We start from the raw sequence: 24,635 nt of genomic DNA, 5'->3' as shown, positions 1-24,635 counted from the left end.
GTTTGTTTATTTGTTTGTTTTTTCTGCAACTAAGCGATCAATGAAATCCTGCCAATTAATGACCTTTCTTGTCAACTAACATTTTGTCGAAATAAATTAGGAACAGTCCCTGAGAGGAAAGGAAGTGGCTCTCAACAATGATTTTAGTAAAGAAAAGACGTATTAAAAATGTAACACAAACATACATCATACAGTTCACCCTTCTTGAATGTAATACTAATAATTGAAATCAAAATAATCTGCCCTCAAATTATTTGGATCCAATGAGACAAAGTGTCTCTTGATCCATAACATCAAGTGTGAAAATGGGGGTTAGTGCATTTGGCTCCCTCTGCTGTATACAGGAATACAGAGCTGCAAATTCAACAGTGTATTCAGACTAATCCATTACATTATGCAATTCCGAGAGTTTACACATTTTTAAGGCAAATAAACTTTTCACTGCACGTTTATTTGACAGCTTTAGTTCCTAGTCATTTTGCAGTTTCATACAATTAATACAAAATAAACATTTTGCCAAATCAAGTAATAAATTATGACACAATATTGTAGATGAAGCTACCACGCAGTATATAAAGTAATCAGATTTTGCCCTATGAAATCACATTCACACAAGGATATACTTTTATTTCATGTTTGTCAAGCCTGTTGTTTTTGCCTATCCTGGTGCTCGTGCAGAAGAATGAGTGTAAATCTTTATTTAGAGTGACACATCGAAATGGAAGCCCATTTCTGCCACCAATGTTATAAAAAAAATTTTTAGTTTTTAGAATAAGAAATGAGCTAGTATTTTAAGACGATAACTTACATTTGCAAAAATAATGACTTATCTCAAAATAATGACTTAGTATTTCAAAGTAATGAGTTGGTATCACAAAATACTAACATAATATCTCAAAATAATGACTGTTTAGCAAAATAATGATGTATTTATCTCATAATAATGACATGATATCACTAGTATCTCAAAGATAATGACTTATTTATCTCATAATAATGACCTAGTATCTCAAAAATAATCACTAGTATCTCAAAACCCATAAGAAACTTTCTCAAAATATTTATTTAATTTATTTAATATCTCAAAGATATTGACAACAGATACTAAGGCATTATTTTTTAGATACTAAGTGATTTTTTTTTTTTTTAATCACGAATGGGCCTCCATATAATCAAACTGGTGCTTTTTCTATTAATATTTTTATTTTATTTTTTTGTGATTTTATTTATTGAAGAAAAAACAAAAGTATATTATATGTATGTATATATATATATATATCTCTCTATATATATATATATATAAATTGAAAAAGTGGTACAAATCCAGTATCACTGGAGTTTAGTCACTTTAGTTTCTTAAATTATGCTTAATATCCACCTAAAATATTCTGGCATACATACAGTGATAAAACAAATCACAAATTATTCTCGTCCTTCACAGAAAATAAAATAATTTTCAATATGAAGTCTAAATCTTTATATTGTCTCTTTTGTTGAAAATACTGGATGCAATATTTTTTTTAAGTAAATCTATTTAATATATTATTCATAAAGAATTTCTCCCAAGCTGCTTTGTATCAGTGAATGACTCAATCCGGTCAGGAGGTTTGACCACTCCAGGACACCGTAAGTGACGTGACCACAACATTATCACATGTCGGAGAGAAAGTAGAATCACTGCCTAACGGTAAGTCATCTATAATGATTAATGCAACTTCCATGCATTGTCTAGTTTTAATATTTGTTAGATATGTCGAAGAGTTAACAATGGCTGTTGCTAAAATAATAATAAAAATAATAATAATATAGAGCTTTATAAACCTTTTTAAACATGTATTCAGTGGGAAAATGAGGGCTATGTAATAACCCAAAAACCATTTTGGTGTGTAGTTCAAAGTTCAAAGTCTGTACAGTAGATACATAAACACGAGGCATTGCAAAAGGGGTTGGGAAGAAGTGCAGGTATGTGCTGATGCAGGCTGGTCTCATGCACTGTTCATACCTTTTATTACACAAAGTAATGCACCAATGTTCCTACATATTACATTGACTGTGTGCAGAACCCACGTCTTTGGGAGGGTGCGGTCACGTGACCAAGGCTCTGACGGGAGCAAACAAGCGGTCCTTTAAGGACGCGGGTCGGGGCGCTAGGTGGTCTTCACGGGACTCTCCTCGGGACACGGGTGTCCGAAACCGAGTGAGTGTTTTAGACGTTTTAAGGTAACTTACACCGTCACCACGTTTGTTTCCCTAAACCTAACCACGGTGACTTTACCTCAAATACGCAACGTTATTCGTGGGCGCTAACCGTTGTCTGAGTATACCATACGCCAGGGCCACACCGCCCGCGGAAGGGCCGCGAATAGCCTCGAAGCGCCGAGAAGAGAAGGCAGTTTCCTTTCGGCGCCCATGTTAACCGACTGTGTCGTCCAAACTGGCCGCGCCGCGCCGGGAAGCTCCGCGGCAGGCTCACGATTTGCAGCGATCAGTTCGGCGTCTGGTCTATTTTCTGCGCGAGCCGCGAGCGAATGTGTCAAGCCAGGCAGTGAAAAATAACAGCTGGGAGCAGAATCGCTTGTCGACGGCGTGGAGAAATGCGCGTCTGATGTGAACGGAGGTTCTCCGGCGCGCGCGAGAATTTCGGTGCGCTGCGCTTCGCAGGCAGTGTGGCCCTGGCGTTAAGGTCCAGCGTCTAGGTTTTAGGGGGACTTTTAGGTTGAATCCAGTGGTGAGGACTGCAAATTGCAACCAGCTGAAACGTCTCCCGGTTAGGATTTCTTCACTGTTCAGTGTTCAGGAGGTTTTTACTGTGAGCCGAATTATCCACAAATGTCTCTTCCTCCTCAAAGTAAACGGACCTGTTGATTTAAACCGTAAAAACACAGATTAAAGCAGTTTCATGTTATAATTTAGTGTCTTTTCTGCGAGGTTTGGCTTGTCGGAGACAGGCTGCTTATAAATCTGTGCTCACCCTCTTTTCCTCTGATGAAAACTGAAAATGCTCATTGTATTTCTGATCCAGATGTTCAGGAGGTTTTTAACTGGGAGCCGAATTATCTGCAGAGGTCTCTTCCTCTCCAAAACAAACGGACCTGGTGATTTAAACCGGTAAAACACTGAATAAAGCAGTTTCAGGTTACAACTCAGCATTTCTACAAAGCTGTTTGGCATGTCAGAGACCTGCTGTTTACCTTGCTTACCTAGCACAGGCAATTCTGTGCTCATCTTTTCTCTCTGATAATTTAATTAATTAACACCTTAAGTTTTCTCCTGAAGTATGACATCTTAAGGCTTAATTTCTCCTTAGCTGAGCGACTTACATAGTTGCACAGAATCCCTTAAAAGGTTTCCTTAGTCAATGAAAGACATTAACTCATTTACTGCCTTGAAAGAGATTTTACAGTAATTAAAGTTTCCATAAAGATTGTTTGTTTGCTTGGACTCACACTTTCACACTTCTGATGCCTGTTATCATCTCACAAAGTTGGCTTATAGTTAGATAGTGGAAGAAATGGCAGAAGAAAAGAAGACAAGAAAACCTCTTGTGCAGCTGTTGAGGGATTCCTTAAGTGTGAAACCAAGACAAGAAGAAAACCATAAATACTTCATTGAACATTATTAGGAAATCGTAAGGAGAAGACTTTAGGGTGTTTTTGTGCAACCGATTTATTTGGAGGAAACCTTAACTAGGACCTTAACTTGGTGTTTTGTGCAACCGGACCCAGACGTTCAGGTGGGGGTTTTTTTTTTAGCAGGATGTCTCTCCCTCCTCAGAACAAACAGACCAGGTGATTTAAAGCGGTAAGAACACTGAGTAAAGCTGTTTAATGTTAACATTTTGGTGAGGGATTTGGGACAGTAATAAAAAATGGGAATACTCAAATAAGTACAACTATGTCAATTTTAACTTAAGTGCAGTATTTGAGTTCATGTACTTACTCCCTTTCACCACTAACTGTATGTTTGTTATGAGAAGAATAGAGTCATTGTCACGAGCTTGTGGGCTGAAGCCAGTCATGCACAAGAATTTAATTGCATTAGAAGTAACTGGGGTGTGTGTGTATGTGTTTGTTTGTCCCAGTGCTGCCAGTATGGAGGGAGAGGCCATCTCCACCCTGTGTACCCCTGCTCTGGTGGTGGATGTGGACAAAGTGAAGAGAAATGCCCAGAGGATGATCGAACGCTGTCAGAATTTGGGGGTCCAGCTCCGGCCACACATGAAGACACACAAAACCCTGTATGAACACACACACACACACACACACACACACACACACACACATACACACACACTCCTACAATACATTTATTCAGTCTGTCTGAGACACTGATGAGGTCTGTGTATCTGTGTTCATGTCTAGTGAGTGCGCTGACATAATGACGGGTGGATCACGGAGGTGCATCGTGGTTTCCACGCTGGCAGAGGCCTGTTTCTATGCCGACCACGGGTTTGATGACATCCTCTATGCGTACTCTCTTTCCTTTGATAAGGTCCTTTCAACTCACACACTGTAAACACCAGTTCTGTATGTTGTTATAATTGAAAATGACAAAATTAAGTTAACTCAAACAGTCAGTATGCATCCTGAAATCAACTTTTTTGAGCGTGCTGTAAATATACACTGTTGTCCCATAAAGCAAGAGGCCTGTTTCATAGAAGACATTTTTACAGCTGGACATAAAAAGCACGTGTTTAATGATAAAATAAAAAAATGGCTGAATTCTATTAAGTGTCTTCAGTTTCAGTTCAGCTGGCACCAGACGTCATAGCCCGTTTCCCACTGTACACAGCCGCTGTTAGAGAAGGCTGTCCTTGTGTTTGCTTTTGTTTGTTTTTTCCTTTAATACCACTTGTGAACACTGTGTGGCAGTTCCATACAGACAGGGCCATATTTAGATGGGCAGAGAAATGCAGTTTTTTGACCGTGGTCATGGCGTCAGGGAAGAAGATAGTGAAGCGGTAATCAATGCGACTAACTAATCTTACTAACCCGTCTGTGACATTGAATGTGACACACCAGGGGAAAAAAACAGAAAGGCATGCTCATCTGATGCAGAGGCGTGTATGCAGCTGTGGTCTACTGGTAATCTGAAAGGGATCTAGGCTAGGAGTATAGCCTATTTTTTGCTGGTTTTTCGTGTTTAAAAAAACTGCGTACATGTGCTAATTTTGGTGAAAAAGGAGGATATGACATCAGAAAGACGGTGGACTCTTACATCAGACAGACATTGAATTTTGGTTGGAATGAAAATCGGGTTGACGATATTTTAAATGTCTAATGACATTACAATTCCATGTGTGGACGTTGACGTTATTCTTCATACCTTAAGACTAAATGTTGTTACTCTCAGTCAAGATGATGATGGCATGAGGCATTTGGAAGACAGTGGATTTTTGTTACTAAACAGCACAACTTTAATCCAACAATATATCAACGTCAACTATTGCCAGTTTTTAATGTCAAATGGATGTTGGCACTTAACATTCTGACATGAGAATTTGGTCACCTGACATCACAACTGAAATTCAACCAAATATCAACGTCTAATATCTAGGGCTGCCCCCTACTAAAAATTTTCCTAGTCAACCAATAGTCATCATTTAGGGCCATTAGTCGACTAGTCGCCCGCATGTTTACGATACTAATTTAACTGTTAAATTATATATTTTGGGCGGGGCAACACAACGGTTTGAGTTGAAGGTGTGAGAAAGAATAGTATCAGTAACATTGTTAACACTGTGCTACATTACAGAGAAATACAAACCGTACTAATGAACCTTCATTAATATAGGCCTATATTTTATCTACAAGTGCACGTCACACACTGAGCGAGCCGCCTGTTAATGACGCTGTGGGCTAATGGGCATGTAGCTACTTCCATGTTTCAGATGATACGTCATGTTTGTAGTCGACCAATGAAGATGAGTTTACATATCACCTTGGGTTCGTCCTTCACCTTCTCAAAATGATCCCACACTTTGGATTTCCTGCCCGACATGTTATTAACTAGCCTGTGGAATAACCGCAGGTACCAGCCCTGGAAATTAACGTGACTCCTGTCTGACTGCTGAGCGTGGCCACTTCCTGTGTCTGTCCTTTCAAATTAAACTCCCACATGGTCCAGTCATATAGGTTTTGATTTATTTTGACAAGGTGCAGCTCCTAATAGAGTTTCACATTTTTTTTGTTTTGTTTTTTTCTGCGACTAAGCAAAATTAAATCTTGCCAACTACCGTGTGATTGTCTGTTAGGGGGCAGCCCTACTAAAGTTGTTGGTAGCCAGCTGGAATTGCACATGCTGGCTCACTTTAAACAGAGCCATCGTTAATGTTATTATTTACATTTTTCCCTGCTGTTTTCCTTCTCTGACAAGTCAAAATGTCTGCTGTGAAAAACGCCTCTGCATAAAAGTAATGGAGAAGTTGCTCACTGCTGCATTTCATTAAAACAACTGCAGGTGGTGCTGAAACAGCTTTGTGAAGATCTAAAAAACCCCAAAAGATTTAATGACAAATCAAATAACAATTGTTTTGTTTTTGTGAATTCTAAAGTCACAGTTGCATAATTTTAAATGTTAAATTGATTTCTTGCATACTAACTGTAACCTTTATATTGACCATATGATAATTAGTATGTAGTACATGTGTAATATAAATTAAGTATTGTATGTTATACTATATATTATGTTAAAATATAATTGTATTACAAACTAAAATAGATTTTGGTATTTTACTTACTTAATTTCTTGTGTGACTGAATCAAGTGATCACAATGCAATAAACATTATACTGACATAATTTTTTTTGCTTTTTTGACTTGAATCACACTCGCTTATGTCTGAATATGTGTGTGTGTTTATAGGTGGAGCGCTGTGCAGCCCTGTCAGAGCGGCTGGATCTCTTCCAAGTTTTACTGGATCATCCTGACGCTCTGGATCAGCTCAAAAAGAGACCACTGAAAGACGGTCGGCTGTGGCATGTCTGGCTCAAACTGGACTGTGGCAACGGGAGAGGTAAACACACAACTCATCTTCAGCTGCTGAGCTGCGGAAGTCAACAGCCTGCTGATCTTCTGTTTGCTCTTTGCTATAGCTGGTGTCCTGCACTCAGACCCTGAGGCGCTCAGGTTGGCTCAGGCCATCGCCAAGACGGAGGGCGTGGAACTGACAGGAGTGTACGCTCACTGTGGGAACAGCTATAACTGCAGAGGAGTGGAGCAGATACAGGCCGTCGCCCAGGAGACCACCGACCTAACTCTGCAGTTCATGGAAAAGTATGGAAAAAAATATAAGACCAGTACAGGCCAGTCATGTCGTATGTAACCTGCCACAGAGATTGGTTAAAATACATTAAGTGTTTTCTCAGGCACATGAGGCACATTTTTAATATTAATTACATTTGGTTTACTCTCGACCTACCTGTACCATTTTACCTGAGTTTTTAAAAGAAGTCAATTTTTTCCCTCTCACACAGATTTACACATCAGGTTTCTTTTTTTGGCTTGCGCTGGCGATAGCCAAAGGCAGTACGTTTTTGAGTTGTCTGTCCACAGGTCCCACTCTCTAGAACGCAATATCTCAAGAACACCTTCATTAATCTCCTTAAATTTGGCACAAATATCACCTGGGACTCATCGACGAACGGATTAGATTTTGGTGGTCATAGGTCAAAAGTCAAGGTCACTGTGACCTCATCTGTCTCATTCTCGAGAACACAATATCTCAAGAGGACCATGAATTTATTTAAAAATTTTGCACAAACATCACTTGTACTCAATGACGAACTGATTGGAAATTAGTGATCAAGGGTCAAAGTCATTACAACCGTGCATCCTTCTCATCCTCGTGACGGTGACATCTCAAGAAGGCCTTGAAGGAATTTCCTTAAATTTGGCACAAACATCCACTTGTACTCAAGAAATAAATCGATTAGTGTGTGGTAGTCCATGGTCAAGGTCACTGTGAACTTCCATCTGTCTCATTCTCATGAACAAGATATCTCAAGAACACCTTGAGGGATTTTCTCCAAATTTGGCACAAGCATTCACTTGGACTCAAAGATGAACTGATGAGATTGTGATGGTCAAAGATCAAGGTCACTGTGACCTCAAAAAACAATCTTTTGACCATAAATCAAGAATTCATATGTTAATTATGACACAATTTCACACAAATGTCTAATAGGATAAGATGATGAAGTGATGGCATTTTATACCCGAAAGGTCAAAGGTCACCTTCACTGTGACATAAGTTTTGGCAAAAACACTTATCTGGCCATTATTCAAAGTCATATCTCAGGAACAGAAGGGGTGACATTTGGTCACATACTAATCTTGGGTGTCCACCTTGAAACTGTGCCGATTGTATAGATCTTCTGTGTGTGAATTATCCATGTTTTCACTGACATGGATGTAAACTGTAAGAGAAACTTGTCTGGTTTGCGGAGGCATACAACCAAGAGGCAGTAATTCTAATTGTACCATGTGACCCCAGAGGGGCTCTACAAACTGGAGCTTAAAGTAGAGTGAATATTGGACTTGAATGATAATGTTGCATCATGTTTGTTGGTGGATGTGTAAATGAACTGTTTGCTAACATGTTTGCCATATTAGTAGTTCAGTGTTGTGTTTGCAGCTTGTTGCACTGCCCCTAAGTGGCCAAAAAATAAAATTAATGCAGATTTAAGTTGTGTTACCTTGCTGATAGTTACCACTACATCACATTAAGGCCCTAGTGCACTTACAAGTAAATAATCCATTATATTTATGTCTTATGAAATGCTTTCTTGATATGTTCTTTCTGTAAACTTCTCTGGTTTTGTTTTCAGATTGAAGGCTGTCGGTATCACCTGTAAGTCCAGCATTGGCTCCACCCCTTCCTGTAATCACCCAGTCAAAGACATGGGGCGGCTCAGCGAGGTGCATCCTGGAAACTACGGCTTCTACGGTGTGTGTACGGATGTAGCTGTAGTTGTATCAGTGTTAGCAGTTTGGTCATGCTGTCTTTTAATTTAAATTAGTATATTGAAAAAAAGGACTCAAAACTTTTTTTATGCCTCCGCGCCGGCGATATCTGCGGCCGGAGGCATTATGTTTTCAGGTTGTTCGTACGTCCGTACGTCCCATTCTTGTGAACATGATATGTCAGGAACGCCTGAGGGGAATTTTTTCATATTTGACACAAGTGTCCACTTGGACTCAACGATGAATTGATTGGTTTTTGGTGGTCAAAGGTCAAGGTCACTGTGACCCCGTGTGTCTCATTCTCTAAAATACGATATCTTAAAGCCCCTACAAGGAACTTTCATTTTGAGTTGATTTTGGCGACCCTGTGGACAAAAGCGGTAGTGTTTTGCCGGAATGAAGCCTACATTTCCCATGAGCTCTAGTGCGTATTGTCGTAAAGACGCTTACCTCGCTCGCGCATGTGTTTGTTTTGGGGATGAATGAAACAACAAGAAGGGAAAACTTTGCCCCCGCTCATATCGGGGATCCCAGCTCACCTCTGCCGCGCCCCAGCTCCACCTTGGTGCCTCGCCTCTTTATTTCTCGGCACTCACTGGACCCTGTTGATGCCTGGCTGGTACCTGTCGTCGGCCCGGATGAGGGGTTCCAGCCCCGCGGCCCCTGCTCTCCTCGTCCCTGCTGGCGCGGGGTGAATCTGCGCAACCTGCGGCCTCTGTGTGTGGCTCCCCGGACAGCTAACGCCGTGGACCCGCCGGCTCCTGCCAGGATTGGGCTGGTAAATTCTAGATCGCTAGCGAACAAAACGTTTATCCTGAAGGATTTCCTGACTTCCCGAGGATTGGATTTTCTCTGTGACTGAGACGTGGCTGACTGTTGGTGAGTCCAGTGCTTTCACAGAACTTTTACCCGATGATTGCTGCTATTTTAACTCCCCGTGGACGCCGGGTCGAGGAGGAGGAATAGCGACTATTTATAGGAGTCACTAAATGTAAGCAGCTAGGTAAGATGACGTGTGCCGTCTGAGTGCCATAAATCGCTTCGTCCTGGAAGCGACCTGGGGCGGACCCGGACACAGTTTCCTAAAGGTATGGATATACACTATATAGAAATAGCTTATCTTCACACCGATGGTCTCATTTGCTGTTGTAGGTCACGCACAGACATCAGCAGAAACGAGAGACTTTTGCATATCCAGTTAAAAGTTCCTTGTAGCGGCTTTAAGAACACCTTAAAGGAAATTTTTCAAATTTGGCACAAATGTCAATTTGGAATCAACGATAATCTGATTAGTTTGTGATATCTCAAGAACGCCTTGTGGGAATTTCTTCAAATTTAGCACAAAGATTCACTTGGACTCGAGAATGAACTGATTAGATTTTGGTGGTCAACGGTCTGGTCTATGTAACCTCATCTGTCTCATTCTTGTTTGTTTTTTTTCTTTTCCTGTCTACTAGATGTGCAGCAGTCTGTGATTGGTTCATGCACTCTGGACGATGTGGCTGTAAGGGTTTTGACGAGAGTCATCGGACACTGTCCTCACAGGAACCAGCTCCTGATTGACTGTGGATGGACTGGCATCAGGTACCTCCATCATTATTGTTTGCCCTGTTTTGTGGTTGCAGAATGAACTTTACCTCTTTACCGTTCTACGATGACATAATCCTTAATGATGCACTCTCCTTAAGTCTTTTTGACTTAGATCCTCCTCCAACAGAACGCTGAGTTACATTCATTTATATGTAAAAGTCCCACACTTCAGCTAGAGTTTATTTCCCCAGTTCCTTCAACTGGTGATGTTCACCAACTGGAGCAGATACATTAACCGCATGTTTTATTCACCACTACATTATTGATTTTTATGCTGAAGCATCATGTTTTCAGGTTTTACTGTCCCATTCTCATGAGAGTAATATTTTAGGAACTTCTTGAGGGGATGTTTTTCAAACTTGGCACAAACGTCTACTTAAACTCAACAATGAACTGATTAGATTTTGGTTGTCAAAAGGTCAAGGTCAGTGTGACCTTGCATTCTTTTCATTTTGTGAACGCAGTATTTCAAGAATGCCTTGTGGGAATTTCTTCAAATTCAGTACAAACGTCCTCTTGGACTGAAACAATAAATTAACTGATTAGAATATAGTGGTCGAAGTTCAAAAGTCAAGGTCACTGTGACATCATGTTTTGTTTTTTTTCCGCCATCTCAAAAATTCTTGCGCTAATCATGACAAAACAACTGTGAGGCAGTAATTCTACTTTAATATCACCATTGCAGCTTTCTATTGCTTCCATATTGTCTTTAAACCTGTTTTTGCTGACTGCTCTCAGTCTAGATGGAGCTGGAAAACTTCCCACTGGATATGCTGTGATTGAAGGACACCCAAACCTAAAGTAATGCTACCTACTCTTGTCTCTAGTCTCAGTACTACACTTGAGAGTGACTGAAGTTCTAATGAAATACATATTTCCCCCCAGGTTGTTGTCTATGACCCAGGAGCACGGCAGAGTGGAGCCCATGTCGGGACAGCTGGACTACAGTAAATACCCCCTGGGCTCTCTGCTCACTCTGATCCCCTACCATGTGAGTACAGTTCAGTGTGGAGTGAAGTTCAATGCTGTGTGTGTTTTATTGTGTCACTCTCTTGTTTGACCCTAAATCTATTGATTTTTACAGTCGTGTGCAAGTGCAGCGATGCATCCCGTGTACTATGTGCACTCTGAGGGCCGTCTGGTGGGGAAGTGGACACCAACACGTGGCTGGTGAACAGCTCAATCATACATCACCTTGTTAGGATAGCTACATGAACCCTTGAAGAACAACTTCCTGGAGCTACTCCTGCCACCTGTAGTTCATTTCAAAGTATAAATGTAGAGCTATTCCATAATCACGGATTATCTACTTTTTGTACACTTACTCCCCAGTTTGTTTTTTATCTGAAGCAACATGGGGGAAATAAGGGAAAAAACACATCTGTCTGCTTTTAAATGATTAAATAAATAAATCTTTCTTTCTTTCTTACATCAGTGTCTTTATAATGAGTCAGTATGTCAGTGTCAGTTAGACCAAGACAGCAGGAGACTGTCCATACACAATTGAATGTAGCCAGACATGCTTCTTTGAACCTTGCTCTTAAAGAAGTATTCATGAATGTTTTAAATATATTTTATTTAGTTTTGTATGCAATATTCAGTCACTAAATGTAATTATTGAAAATGTGGGAGAGGCTTTGCCCACAGTTTGAACTGCAGAACAACAGCTACTGGCATGCATTGATTACTGAACGGGCCTATCAGGCACAGGCTCAGGGGCCCAAAGTGTCAAGGGGTCCCCCTGGTTTTCACCTGCAAAATGTCACTCAAATTAATATGAAATGACCCGAAGGAGACTCGAAATGACCAAAAATGGCATAAAGATTACTTCAAAGAGACACAAAACAAACAACATTACCACAAAGAGATGCAAAGTAACTGCAAAGAGTCACAAAATAACAACAAATAACGCAACGAGACACACAAAAAAGAGACCCCAAATTACCTAATCATGCCTGTTGTCTCATAATCCGCCCATGGCTGCTTGTGAGTTCATCATGATGTACATTTGTGCAGTCAGGGAGTAAAAAATATTATATTATTATCTTAGAATTCTGAGCAAAGATTTCATGAGAAATTTTCTGGATTAACAAGAATATGAATTTAAAATTATGAGAAAGGTTTAATGTCCACCTTTGTTGTTTCAGAAAAACGAGAAATTACAAGATTTTTATCTCTCTCTCTCTTTTTTTTTTTTTTTTTTTTAAGAATAGTTCTGTTTGGGGTTTTTTCCTCAAGTGAATACATTATGCCTCCTTTTTTGTTTCCAACTATTGATGGATTAATGAATGGGCATACCAGTCACAGGCCCAGGGGCCCCTTCTGGTCTTCACCTGCAAATGTCACTTAAATTAACATAACCAGGAAGAGACTCAAAATGACCTCAAAGAGATGCAAAGGAGCTGTGAAGAGACACAAAATATCCGCAAAGAGTCACATAATGACCAAAGAAGACATATAATTAATTCAGAGACACAAAATGACCCAAAAAAGACTCTTGAAAAAAAAGACACAAAATTAACTCAAAGAGACACAAAATGACTACAAAGAAATGCAAAACTACAAAACAGAGACACAAAACCACAAAGACATGCAAAAAAAACAACACAAAGAGGCAAACCACCACAAAGTCTGTGTGTCTTGCTCCAATGTAGTAGAGGTGGTGGGGCCTTTTGCATATTTGTGCCCATGGGCCCATTGTCTCATAGCCCACCCATGTTCTCAATTTCTTTTTCTTATTTTCTCTTTTTTAATAATAGGTCTGCAAACGTTTCTGGCACATTTTTAAATAGGTGTCACTGTGATTAACATTTCAGTAATAACAGTAAAGTATAATGCCACTTATATGGTATTATTATTATTGTACTAGCTATCATTCATTACCATCATTATCGCTGTTATAATTGATTAAAATCATAAATCTGAAGTCTCAGCAGCCAGTGAACTGCGGTTGTGAAGCACCGTGCGAAGTGCATCTTGGGAAATGTTGTTTTCACGGAAGCTAACGCTCTGATTGGCCACCGTGTGACCTTTTACTTGTCACGTGGTTTAAAAACTTCAGCAGGATGGCGCGGAAAGTTGTCATACCAGCACACAGTGTGGTTCTCAGTTTATGAAAGATTTGTTTACGTTTTTCTCGGACGATACGGACTCATTATCCGGTAAGTTACCGTCGTTTAGACCCGGTTAGCTAACGTTACTGTTACACTTTACTGTGAGACGTTCAGGGAGCTGCCGCAGTCCACGGAGAGACTAATGTAACGTACAGCACACTGACTGACAGAGAAGAACTAACGTTACATTAAAAGCAGTAAAGGTTATAGAAGCTAAGTGTGTTTGTGTTTAAGGCACTGCTGAGTCGTTAGCTTTAAGCTAGCTGCTGTCACACTGTCTGTTGTGTTTCCCTGCAGTGATGATGAGTGTGTTGGAGGTGAAGTTCATCGGTGATGGAGATGCTCTGGAGCACATCGTGGACAAACAGGAGGGTAAGAGCCACACACTCACTTCACCCCTCCTGCTTACATAGTTTATGTTGTTTGCAGGTGGCTAACTATCACTAAGTGGGACTTTTACACATACTGGAGTGTTTTCACTGTGTGGTATTAATACTTTAACTGAAGTAAAGGACCAGAGTATTTCCTCCACCACTGCTGACTGCTCTGTCTGTCTGTGTATGAATATTAAGGTGTGCAGAGCAGCAGTGGGGCCGTTCAGAAGATGGTAAAGTTTAAGGGCCCAGCTGGACGACGGGCCAGAGAGGATGCAGAACATAATGGGGATGAAAATGGAGTCCTTGATGAGCAGAACTACGTCCAAGCTCTGGGAGCAGACAACGCAGAAGGTGAGTGAAGGTCTACCTGTCAGGGTTTTTCCACCTCTCTTTGTGTTGTAAGGGTGTTTTTATTGAACTTTATTCAGCCTGCTGCTAAATGATGACTTTGTTCACTCCATTTGCATCAACGAGAGTAGACTTAGTTTGTATGCAGTATATTAAAATATATCGTATTTTCACGATTTATCAGTGTGGAGCTGTCGCTGCAGCTGCACTTGTGACTGTCTTTCATGTGTTGCTGTTCTTCCGTGCTGTTAGATGTTCTTCTTCATCATTTGGCATTTAACAGCAGACTAGAACACTTATTTAGCAGATTTACAAATCCTAGGATAGCAAAGCAATGACCCACTCTACTCTCCCTATGATTGGTAACTACTCGTTGCTTTCGTTGGTTGGATTGATTAGGTTTAGGCAAGAGGAGTGGGATTTGTTAGGCTTAGGGTAAGGCTAGGGTAAAAACTTAGTTACAGTGATACAGCAGGTTATTTTTCAGAAAACGTTACATTAGACATCGGGGGTTATTTTTTACTTGTCTTAATAGAAACCTGCACAAGGCTTTTAAGTTACATTTGCCTGAACACAGAGTTACTTGCCGTGGGCAAGCATTAATGTTGAGTCTTTTATTTCACGTAATATTGCATCGACTGTATCGTCCAGGTGTGTCCAAACTATTTTGAATGGGGTCCAGATCAGATAATGTGCCAATGACTGGTGGCCAGCTGCTTTTTGCATCCATGTGTGTTATTAAAAAAAAAAAACAAATCACATACAAATATAAACGCAACCATTTCATCTTTAAGTGAAAAAGTATTCAACTTTACACAGCTCCTGAGAGCGGCGGCTATTGCTCTTGACTTTACGCTTCTTTGCTGTGGCCATGTCTGCTACCAAGCAGGAAATATATGGTCTTAGGTTATTATCATTTGCTTGTTTACCGTGTGTTGGTCCTATTTGGCGTATGTCTACAAACTGCATGATAATCTTGCCATCGTGGAGTGACTGACAAAAATGCTAAGTGATCTTGCTTCATTAACCAAAATATTGTGTTAATCATATAGTATATTTTTGAAAGATGAGCCGAGGGTTATTTAGAATCAGTCTGCAGGCTACAGACCAGCCCAACCCTTCCACCTGGTATCTGCGGTACTAAAGAAAAAGGAGTAACATTAAGTCATTAAGAATCCGTTTTCGTGGAGTCCCTGGTTACATCTGAGTTACATAATTTTCTTGGTTTTACAGAGGATGAGGAGGGAATGTACAGAATGGCCGGATCCTCCATTTTCACCTTTCAGAAAGCCAAACGTGGACACAGCATGGCCCAGACTGGTGAGAGCCTCCCATCTCTTCTGTCATACATTCTTGACGTCAGCTGCATTTATCAGACGATGCTTAACTTGGTTTTGTTTTTGTGTTGTTGCAAACAGCAAGTGAGTTGGCTCGGACTCCCGGGAAAAGCGTGACCTTCAGCACGGCCCCCAGCACTGAACCCTCGACTCCCACCCGAACAGGACGCAGTGAGTGCAGCACACTGTCTGTTTATCTTTTACATGTCTATCCATCCTGTACATTTACATACAACTAAGTCTGTTGTTTGTCTCTCTGACTAGACCACAGAGGTGAAAGCAGGACACCACAGAGGGTGAGACCTGAAGGGATTTTTTGCTTACTTCTCATTTACACGTCAGATCCTACAAGCTTTTATAATGATGTCGCCATTTTTCTTTAAGCTGCAGTGTCAAACATGTTGTTATTTTAGAGTTAACCTCTATTTTCTTTGTGACAGAGCAAGAAGGTTCAGTTTGTCTCCACAACACCCCACAGACTCAGGAAGAGAATAACAAGTGAGTGTTATACATATGTTACAATTAAAATAGATGGTGGCCAACCAATATTGTGTTGAACGATAATCTCTAACAAATGGTCATTTTGTGGCTGAAACATTCCTTTAAGATATAAAAAGTCCGACTTTAGCTGAGCTGTTTGATGCTTTCAGCTCCCAGCATGAGGTCGGACAGCGATAGCGAGCTGTCGCCCTCTGACTCTGGGGAAGAGGAGGATGAAGATGGGATGGAGGAAGAGCAGAAAGTAAAGAAAGAGGAAAAGGAGAACTCAAAGACTCCAAGAACGCCCAGTAAAGGTTTATCTGCAGCTCTGTACAAGACTCCCGCCAAGAAAAGCAAGACCACGTCTGAAGCCCCCAGTATGATCGAGGAGTACTTTGAAGCCCATGGCAGCTCAAAGGTCTTGACATCAGACCGCACCCTGGAGCGTTTACACACCCCTAAACTTGACAGGGTCAGTATATAACAGCCAGCGTTATAAATGTATTTAATGAGCTGCGTTTCCGTGTAACTGAATCCTTATTTTGTGTTTGTAGGAGACGTTGGTCCAGCTCCTAGAAGGAAAACCTTCCTGCTTCTCAAAAGAGATCCAGCAGCTCTACAACAGACACAGAAAGCACTTTAGCAAATGGATGTTACAGTTACAGTGAGTGTGGTTCGCACTTTCTTTACATCGTGTCTTTTCTTTTGTGATGTTTGAGAGACGGAAAGTGAGTCTGTGTTTGTTTTGTGTAGGTTGGGATTCAGCGTGCTGGTCTATGGTTTGGGAAGCAAAAAATCTCTGCTGGAGGATTTCCGTGTGTCTCAGTTGGCTCAGGAAGTCCACCTTGTGGTCAACGGGTTCTTCCCCTCCATCACTCTGAAATCAGTCAGTATGCACAGAAGAATCTCTACAACATAAAAAAGCTTTGTTGGTTACAACTTAGATTTAACACCACACACAATACAGTCATATACCACATGCCCCGCTGAAATACCAGGAAGGTATGAAACTAGATATCGTCCAAGCCTAATACTCATCATACTTTGCTTTCATTGCAGATCTTAAATGCTCTGACATGTGAGGTTCTGGAGCACCAGGGAAGTTTCCGCACCCCCTCAGACCAGATCCAGTTCATCACTCAGACCCTTAAAGACAGTGAGTGTGTCAGTCGGTCGTTTCTGTTCTCTGCCTGTCATTGAATTCTGTTTTACAACTGAAGCATGTCCTCGCAGGCCCAGATCTCCATGTGTACCTGCTAATCCATAACATTGACGGCCTGATGCTGCGAGGAGAGAAGACCCAGAGTGCACTGGGGCAGCTGGCAGCCCTGCCCAACCTGCACTTGGTGGCTTCTTTAGACCACATCAACGCTCCTCTGGGTGGGTGTTTCTAAGTGTGTGTGCTGCTGTGGTTATTACACTGAAATGTATTCTCACAGCTGAATATTTCTTGTGTGTCTCCAGTGTGGGACCAGTTTAAGCAGAGCCAGTTTAACTGGCTGTGGTGGGAGTGTGTGACCTTCAAGCACTACGCAGAGGAAACGTCGTATGAAAACTCGCTCCTGGTGCAGCAGACTGGCGCTCTCGCTCTGTCCTCCCTTACACACGTGCTACGCAGCTTGACGCCCAATGCAAGGTACCACACACACATACACACACCTTGATGTAACTAACTGTCAGAGTTGTTAAAGGGCGCCTCCATTATTTTTTGTATTTTTTAGGTTTTTACATCATTCTGTAGCTTCCCAGCAGTTATCCTTATGTATTAAAATCTGAAAATTCTTATTTTGGTTGTATGTTTTAGCGTCAAAATGCTGTTTTCCCAAACTCCTCTAACAATGTTTTCCTGTGTGACCTGATGTCAGTGTCTGTATGATGACATTGCTACATACAAACCCCCTTAACCCGGGTAGTGATCCATTTTGCGACTTAACTAAGCCTTCTTTTAGAGTTGTGTGTTATCAGTCTTCAAAAATAAGCCTTATTCCTCTTAAGTAACGGCGGTCAGCACTCTCCCAGTTTGGAGAAGCATCACGGCATGAGCACTCACCAGTGTACTGCTGTGGACGCTGCATTAGTTCGGATCTGAAAGTCACACAATAACACAAACAAACTAGAAAAGTGCACCCAGTAGAGTGCAGATCTCGGCCAAGCAGCCCAGATTGGGGCCACTCTTGACAGTTCTGTTAATTCCTGCAGACCCAGCGCAGCGCGTTTCAAAAGCATCCATCAAGTTTTCCTAACAGGCACTGTATGTGAAATATAAATACAATGGAACTATGGGATGAATGTGTTTTTGTCTTTGATCCATGTTGTTCATAACTGGATTTTAAACAGTATTAACTTTGTCTGTAGGCTACAGCACAACAAAGAAAGAAATAACAACAATAAACACTATTAAAATAGACAAAAAACAAAGTATTTAACCATGTAGCCTACTTACTTACCTGTGGTAGAAGCACCAGTATCAAGGAAAAATGACCAAATCAACAAAATCTCTAAGTCTACAAAATCATGCAGGCAAAACACTCCTGGTGTGGTATGACACCATGCAGCAGACAGAACAAAGCTGGGTCGCAGCAACGACAGCCGTAATGCAGCGCAAGATGGCAGAGATGATAATAAAAAATTGGGGACTAATTTATCTCATATTCTGCCTAACTATAGTGGGATGTAACATATCTGGTATGAAATTTATGTGCTGATGCTCTAGTTCAAAATAAGACCACACCTTTCCATGGTTGTCCGTTTTCAAGCCTCGAAAAAGTCTAAAAAGTGTCCTGCACCAGGCGATTAATCTTGTTTTAGCCAAGACGAATTTCAGAAAACTTGCAGCCCCTGCCAACTGACTAGGAGGAGAAAGGAGTCAGCAGTCAATAGCCCCTTTTACACTGCCAGATTTTCCACGAATGTTGGGCCGTTTTGCCAGCAAGCTGCGAGCTTTTATACACACAGAGGCGGAATGGCGATTTGATCTGAGGTGCCCAACTTTCCGCCTCCTAGGGTAGTCATATTGGCGGAACCTTTTAGTTTAAACAGACCGAGGCGGCCTTCTGCAACGTGAGGGGCTGTTGAAGACTTGTGGGACTAACAGGAGACAGCTGATAGCAGGAGTTAGCAATCAGCTAGTAGCACGAGGGAAACGCAAACCTGACAGACACTGTAAAGATGAGCAACTGGGGAGACAAGGAATTGCGCGCCCTCCTTGCCCTCGCAAACGAAGAGGCCATTAATCGTCAAATGACTGGGAAGGTAAAGAACAGGCCAATTTACGAGAGAATCGCCACCTGACTAGCCGCGACTTCCCTCCCACGTCACTGTTTACGTCACACGCTGAGCTACAGGTTTTGTTACTTGCTCACGCCCCCCATTGCCCCGAAAAAGGCGCATTATGTATAAACAAAAGTAGGTAGGTGGCATTTTGCCACACTACCCGATTTTGTTTTTATACTGCCAGTGCTGAAAAAAGACTGACTGGGCTTTCCTGCAAATATGCACAACTCCTATCTAAAAAGGGCTTTTGACATTAAAAAACAGTCACGACAGGTTTTTCTAAAATTCCGAAATCACCACAACCACAAGATGTTCTTGACCATACAGTCATACATGTGCACACAAAATATGAGGCTGATAGGTCTAGTAGTTTGCAAGATAAGTTGCGGGCAGACAGATACACACACTCTTCACAATATCCCCTTTAGGCTTACACCTGGCAGAGATAACTAACAAATCAAGGTAGCGGTAGACCAGCAACTCATGTTCTAAGTAAAATTACTGTTTTTGTCAAAGTAGTCTGGTGACTTTAAAGAGAGCGAAGTAACGGCTTTAGTTCCCTGTTGGAAAAGCCAACCGACATCTACTGTAGGGAATACACTGACACAAATGGAGTCGACCTTTAAATGATTAATGAATTGTTTGAATTCTTCATGGCTCTCTGCTGTTTTCTTTTTGCAGAGGAATTTTCAAACTTTTGGTGAAATTCCAGCTGGAAAACAAAGACAACCCTTCATACACAGGTGTGCACACACAAACCTTCAAATTGCTGTCCAGATTTCATCCCTAAAATGTGTGTGTTGCTTTGTGAGTATAATTTGTTCCCATCACTGTGTGCAGGATTGTCATTCCAAGATTTCTACCAGCGTTGTCGAGAGGCGTTCTTGGTGAACTCTGACCTCACATTGAGGACTCAGCTGACTGAGTTCAGAGACCACAAACTGATACGGACGCGCAAGGTGGAGTCCTGTTTCACTTTAGAATTCCTAACTCTAATTCAGTGATGAAACTCTCCGCAGCCTCGACTGTCTCACCTACTTTTCTTCCCACTATTCTCCAGGGTGCAGATGGAGTGGAGTGCTTAATCGTTGCAGTGGACGCCAGCACACTGATGGATTTCCTGGAGAACGAAGAGGGTGACTGAGAAGAGAAGGCTTTAGATTTATAGTTCATCCACTGACTTAACCAACAAATAGTTTGGTTGAATCTGTCACTGACATAAAGTCCCTGTTACATCTGATCAAGATAAAGACATGAGCCCAGCTTACAGGCTCTGCACAGTTTAAAATCATGGATTAAATTAGTCAGACATGCCTCATTGTAGCAATGTGACATTCACGTCTTGTGTTTTGATGTAATCACCTTTTCAGCCAACATCTGTATAATTAAAATCAACACTTCAAGAGCTAACGAGTTGTTGCAGTTACATCGCTTTAATTACAGAAATAGATTTACAGTTAGCAAAAACATACATTCTTTTGTTTGTGAAGGCAGGAAGGCATGCTGCTATAAAAAAAAAACAGAAAGCAAGGGAAGTTGTTCAATACTCCCCTCCACATGTAAAAACCTGTAACAGAAGGGAGAGGTCAGCAAGACTACACGTGCCATGCAAAATGCCATGTGAAGGTAACGGGTAAAACGGGGTGTTTAAGGATCCTATTTGTAATCCCAAGAATGAGGTTAAAGGATGAGTTTGGTATTTTTCAACCTGGATCCAAAGTTTTTGTGTCTCAGTGACTAACGAGAACAATTTTTTGGCCGATAACCTTCCGTATGATGTAATGTGACGGCAAATTAATTTTCTGTAGCTGTTGACGTAACGTAGCTTTTTGTTAACGGCTAATGTTATGCTATTTACTAAAGATCAATTCTTCTTCACTGTGCTAAACAGTAGCTGCCAGCGGCTGCAAAACTCAACTTGTTGTGTAGGCTACTGTATGTCCTGGCAGCAGGGTGGTGCCAGGTGGTGGTTAGCATTGTCACCTCACAGCAAAAAGGTTTCTGTTTTGAACCCAGGGTGGGGGAGCCCTTCTGTGTAGAGTTTACATGTTCTCCCTGTGTCAGCGTGGGTTTTCTCCAGGTACTCCAGCTTCCTCCCACAGTCCAAAGACATGCAGGTTAACTGGTGACTCTAAATTGTCTGTAGGTGTGAATGTGAGTGTGAATGGTTGTCTGTCTCTATGTGTCAGCCCTGTGATAGTCTGGTGACCTGTCCAGGGTGTACCCTGCCTCTCACCCAATGTCAGCTGGGATAGGCTCCAGCCCCCCACAACCTCTAACAAGATAAGCAGTTTCAGAAAATGAATGAATGTAGGATCCTTTCCATAATGTTGTCAGACACTAACAGCAATCTGAGCCTCTTAGTGGCAAAACAAACACTGTAGTGGACGTAAATTGATGATACAAACGTGCCCTGAGTGGTTCCAGCTTGAAAAACACCAAACTTACCCTTTAAATATAAGAAGAGGAGGGAGAGGTTTGGCCCTGAGTACATGCTATGAAACGTTTCAGTGTTGGATGTCAGCAGTTTTCTGTGTCTGCAGTGAATCTGTTAGTGTCTCTGAGTCCAGTGTGTGCATCTGGAGTCTGTTCTGAGTCGCTGTGTATACGATGTGAAGCTCCTCTTCATCCAAATCCCTCAGCAGCAGCAGAACTGCGTCCAGAGTGTGTGACTGAAAATACAATTTGAATTGACTGAGATTAAAACGTGTATTCAAACAGTGAGTTTTAAAAGGCAATGTTTCGGAGATAAGAGGGCACCTTTTTCATTGATGGTTTGTTTTCTCTGGTTGACGGAGAACAAAGAGAGGGGAACTTGTCTCTGGAGAGCAGCTTCATCCCCAACTCTTCCCTGATTTTGCTAAAAACAAAAATCAAGTTAGAAAGGCTTTGTTCTTAAAATGTGTACACCATTATGACAGATTATTTTCAATCAATGCGTGTTCCATTTCCTGTAAGTTTTAGTGTCCATCCACAGGGCTTACTTGGTCTCCTCCATGTTGTAGTTAAGAGGGTCATTCTCTGTCTCTGCATCTGGAACTCCATTGATGGAAAGCTGGTTTTGGACGCTGCCTGGGGGAGTGGTGACCTCCTCACCCTCCGCAAGAGAAAGTGCAATCTCATCTTCTGTTACAACTGCAAACACACACACACAAACACCGTACACATGTGCTTCATTACAATTGCTTAAGCTCGCAATCATTTCTACTTGTCCCACACACACTGCACACTCACCTTGGTTGTCGAGCTTCTGGAGGCGAGGCAGGCAGCGCAGTACAGTGAGGCGATATTGGCTGAAGTCGGTCCCACAACAGGGGTTCTCTGCCAACCAGAGCACTCTGAGACGCGTCAGTGGACGCAGATGGGAGAGCTCAGAGAGTGAGGGAATATTGTTCCTCCTCAGGTAGAGCTCACACAGAGACAGACAGCCAGACAGAGGAGACAGAGACGAGATGCTGTTGACACTACAGAGAGGGAGAAAAGGAAGAACGTCACAGCCGGGAGTCACTGATCATCTCAAATGATTCAGGTACATCCCCCCCGCTCATGGCAACAGCACTCCCAGATGGCAGTGGCCCCCCCAACAGGACAATGCAGCATGCCACACTGTAATAACGTGCTCAAGGCATCAAACTGCCCTCCTAATTCCCAAGATCCCAGACTGATCGTGCATCTGTGGGAAGTGCTGATACCCCACCTTACAACCCACAAGACTCAAATAATCTGCTGCCAATGCCCTGGCACCAGACACCAGGACACACCCCTGAAGTTGCACCATTCCACATCGGAAAAAAACTGCCATGAATGGCCCGAGGAACGTGACAAAGAGCGCAAGGCACCAACCTGGCCTCAAAATTCCCCAGATCCCAATCTGATCGAGCAACTGAGGGACATGTCAGTACCTCAGAGGTACACCCCATCCATGGGGCTGGCTCTGACCTGTTGAGGCATGGACACAAGAGAAGACCTCTGGGAGCGTTTGCAGTGAGTGCTGTGGTTTATGAGATGGGGTACTAGCACATCCCATGGATGCTTGATCAGATTAGGATCTGACACCTTGAGCTCTTTGTCACGTTCCTCAGGCCATTTATGAGCAGTTTTTGTGATGTGGGATGGTGCATTGTCCTGCTGAGGAACCAGTGCCATCTGGGAGTGCGTTGCCATGAGGGGGTGTACTTGTTCTGCAACAGTGTTGGAGTGGGTGGAGCGCGTCAAGTGTTATCCTCATGAATGCCAGGATCACAGGTTTCCTAGCAGAACGTCGCATTGTAACAAGATGAGCAGTGTTATTCACTTCACCTGTCAGTGGTTTTAATATTGTGGCTGATCAGTATAAATGTGTGTGTGAATGTGTCAGAGAGAAAGCAAAGCTTAATGTACCAACCTGAGTGTCAGCACCTCGATGTTGGCCATTTGAGAGAAGATAGAAATCTGGAAAGAGCATAAAGGGGAACACTTTTATTATTGCATGGATACATACATACAACTTTAATTACACATGCTCAAAAGAGGAGTAACGTCAATTCAAGCATGAACAGTAAATTCAGTGTAAAATCAAAAACATGAATTAACAGAATACTCACATCAGTCAGGTTGCATCCCCTGCAAGAATTACGTGAAACGTTACCACAAATGGGAGATATACAAAATATATAGGCATTCCTGTCAACCTTGAGTATCATCATGTAAACTAAAAACCAGCAAAATAACTGGTGACGTTAACTGGTATGCTAAAATGTAAACACTTACCAGCAGTTCAGTTTCTTCACGCTGTCCAAGTCGGAGGCCTTAGCCTTCGCGAGAACCTGTTTCCGTGTTAGCTTCATTGCTAATCAGCTAATTCAACTGTCAAGAAATAATATTTTTAATGCACTATATGCTCACAGGTAACAAAGACCGCATTATGACAGACGAAGTGGACAAACATTTCGAATCAGCAGCGGATGTTTCCACCATGTCAAATACGCATGCGCGTATCCACCGAGGCGTCCTTAGTTACAGTCATTTCCGGTATAAATATTGCCTACGTAAAGAAATTATTATTATTACCGTTGTTAAAACTGTGCAGAAGCACTACTATTTGGCGAAAGTACTTTATGTTTGATATAATATAGTAGAATAGTTTTATTTTTATGTAGTATCGGCAACATATTG

At 41.8% G+C, this 24,635-nt stretch overlaps 3 protein-coding genes across 8 annotated transcripts; 2 read left to right on the top strand and 1 right to left on the bottom strand.

The window, feature by feature from the left end:
- The first annotated feature begins 1,613 nt into the window (after window positions 1-1,613).
- On the top strand, window positions 1,614-11,982 carry zgc:162816 (uncharacterized protein LOC571260 homolog). Of its 6 annotated transcripts, none has more exons than XM_050075102.1 (11): window positions 1,671-1,687; window positions 3,023-3,108; window positions 4,082-4,237; window positions 4,362-4,491; window positions 6,864-7,014; window positions 7,094-7,274; window positions 8,828-8,946; window positions 10,421-10,547; window positions 11,292-11,354; window positions 11,439-11,544; window positions 11,638-11,982. In XM_050075102.1, exons 2-11 carry the CDS (start codon window positions 3,023-3,025, stop codon window positions 11,725-11,727), a joined length of 1,209 nt encoding a protein of 402 aa, XP_049931059.1. In that variant the 5' UTR covers window positions 1,671-1,687; the 3' UTR covers window positions 11,728-11,982. The 6 variants fall into 6 exon arrangements, with proteins under 6 accessions (XP_049931063.1, XP_049931059.1, XP_049931061.1 ...); XM_050075101.1 differs by lacking the exon at window positions 1,671-1,687 and adding an exon at window positions 2,128-2,197; XM_050075106.1 differs by lacking the exon at window positions 3,023-3,108 and having other exon boundaries at window positions 1,614-1,687.
- A 1,613-nt stretch (window positions 11,983-13,595) lies between these two features.
- Window positions 13,596-20,891, top strand: orc2 (origin recognition complex, subunit 2). The gene is made up of 16 exons (XM_050033557.1): window positions 13,596-13,714; window positions 13,964-14,038; window positions 14,239-14,394; window positions 15,625-15,711; window positions 15,810-15,899; window positions 15,993-16,024; window positions 16,169-16,226; window positions 16,379-16,680; window positions 16,763-16,872; window positions 16,962-17,094; window positions 17,268-17,364; window positions 17,442-17,588; window positions 17,673-17,844; window positions 20,163-20,224; window positions 20,322-20,440; window positions 20,542-20,891. The coding sequence occupies exons 1-16, from the start codon at window positions 13,666-13,668 to the stop codon at window positions 20,623-20,625; spliced, it is 1,773 nt and encodes a 590-aa protein (XP_049889514.1). The 5' UTR covers window positions 13,596-13,665; the 3' UTR covers window positions 20,626-20,891.
- Window positions 20,892-20,895: 4 nt separating this feature from the next.
- On the bottom strand, window positions 20,896-24,451 carry cfap410 (cilia and flagella associated protein 410). The gene is made up of 7 exons (XM_050033558.1): window positions 24,231-24,451; window positions 24,065-24,083; window positions 23,866-23,912; window positions 22,716-22,945; window positions 22,466-22,616; window positions 22,242-22,341; window positions 20,896-22,153 (listed from the first exon to the last, which is right to left on the bottom strand). The coding sequence occupies exons 1-7, from the start codon at window positions 24,305-24,307 to the stop codon at window positions 21,989-21,991; spliced, it is 789 nt and encodes a 262-aa protein (XP_049889515.1). The 5' UTR covers window positions 24,308-24,451; the 3' UTR covers window positions 20,896-21,988.
- Between the last annotated feature and the right edge of the window lie 184 nt (window positions 24,452-24,635).

Source organism: Epinephelus moara, chromosome 21, assembly GCF_006386435.1.
Source record: "Epinephelus moara isolate mb chromosome 21, YSFRI_EMoa_1.0, whole genome shotgun sequence".
In the NCBI taxonomy this organism is placed as follows: Eukaryota; Metazoa; Chordata; class Actinopteri; order Perciformes; family Serranidae; genus Epinephelus; species Epinephelus moara.
Note: the sequence above shows the minus strand (reverse complement) of the source record. Positions and strands in the feature narration are given on the sequence as shown.

Coding starts and splice junctions, on each gene's coding strand:
- orc2 (XM_050033557.1), top strand. CDS start 13,666: ATGAAAGATTTGTTTACGTTTTTCTCGGACGATACGGACTCATTATCC. Junction 13,715..13,963: donor CGATACGGACTCATTATCCG/GTAAGTTACCGT, acceptor GTTTCCCTGCAG/TGATGATGAGTGTGTTGGAG. Junction 16,681..16,762: donor ACACCCCTAAACTTGACAGG/GTCAGTATATAA, acceptor TTGTGTTTGTAG/GAGACGTTGGTCCAGCTCCT.
- zgc:162816 (XM_050075102.1), top strand. CDS start 3,023: ATGTTCAGGAGGTTTTTAACTGGGAGCCGAATTATCTGCAGAGGTCTC. Junction 7,015..7,093: donor GGACTGTGGCAACGGGAGAG/GTAAACACACAA, acceptor TCTTTGCTATAG/CTGGTGTCCTGCACTCAGAC. Junction 10,548..11,291: donor TGTGGATGGACTGGCATCAG/GTACCTCCATCA, acceptor GACTGCTCTCAG/TCTAGATGGAGCTGGAAAAC.
- cfap410 (XM_050033558.1), bottom strand. CDS start 24,307: ATGAAGCTAACACGGAAACAGGTTCTCGCGAAGGCTAAGGCCTCCGAC. Junction 22,946..23,865: donor ATCGAGGTGCTGACACTCAG/GTTGGTACATTA, acceptor CCCTCTCTGTAG/TGTCAACAGCATCTCGTCTC. Junction 22,617..22,715: donor CCAGAAGCTCGACAACCAAG/GTGAGTGTGCAG, acceptor GTGTGTTTGCAG/TTGTAACAGAAGATGAGATT.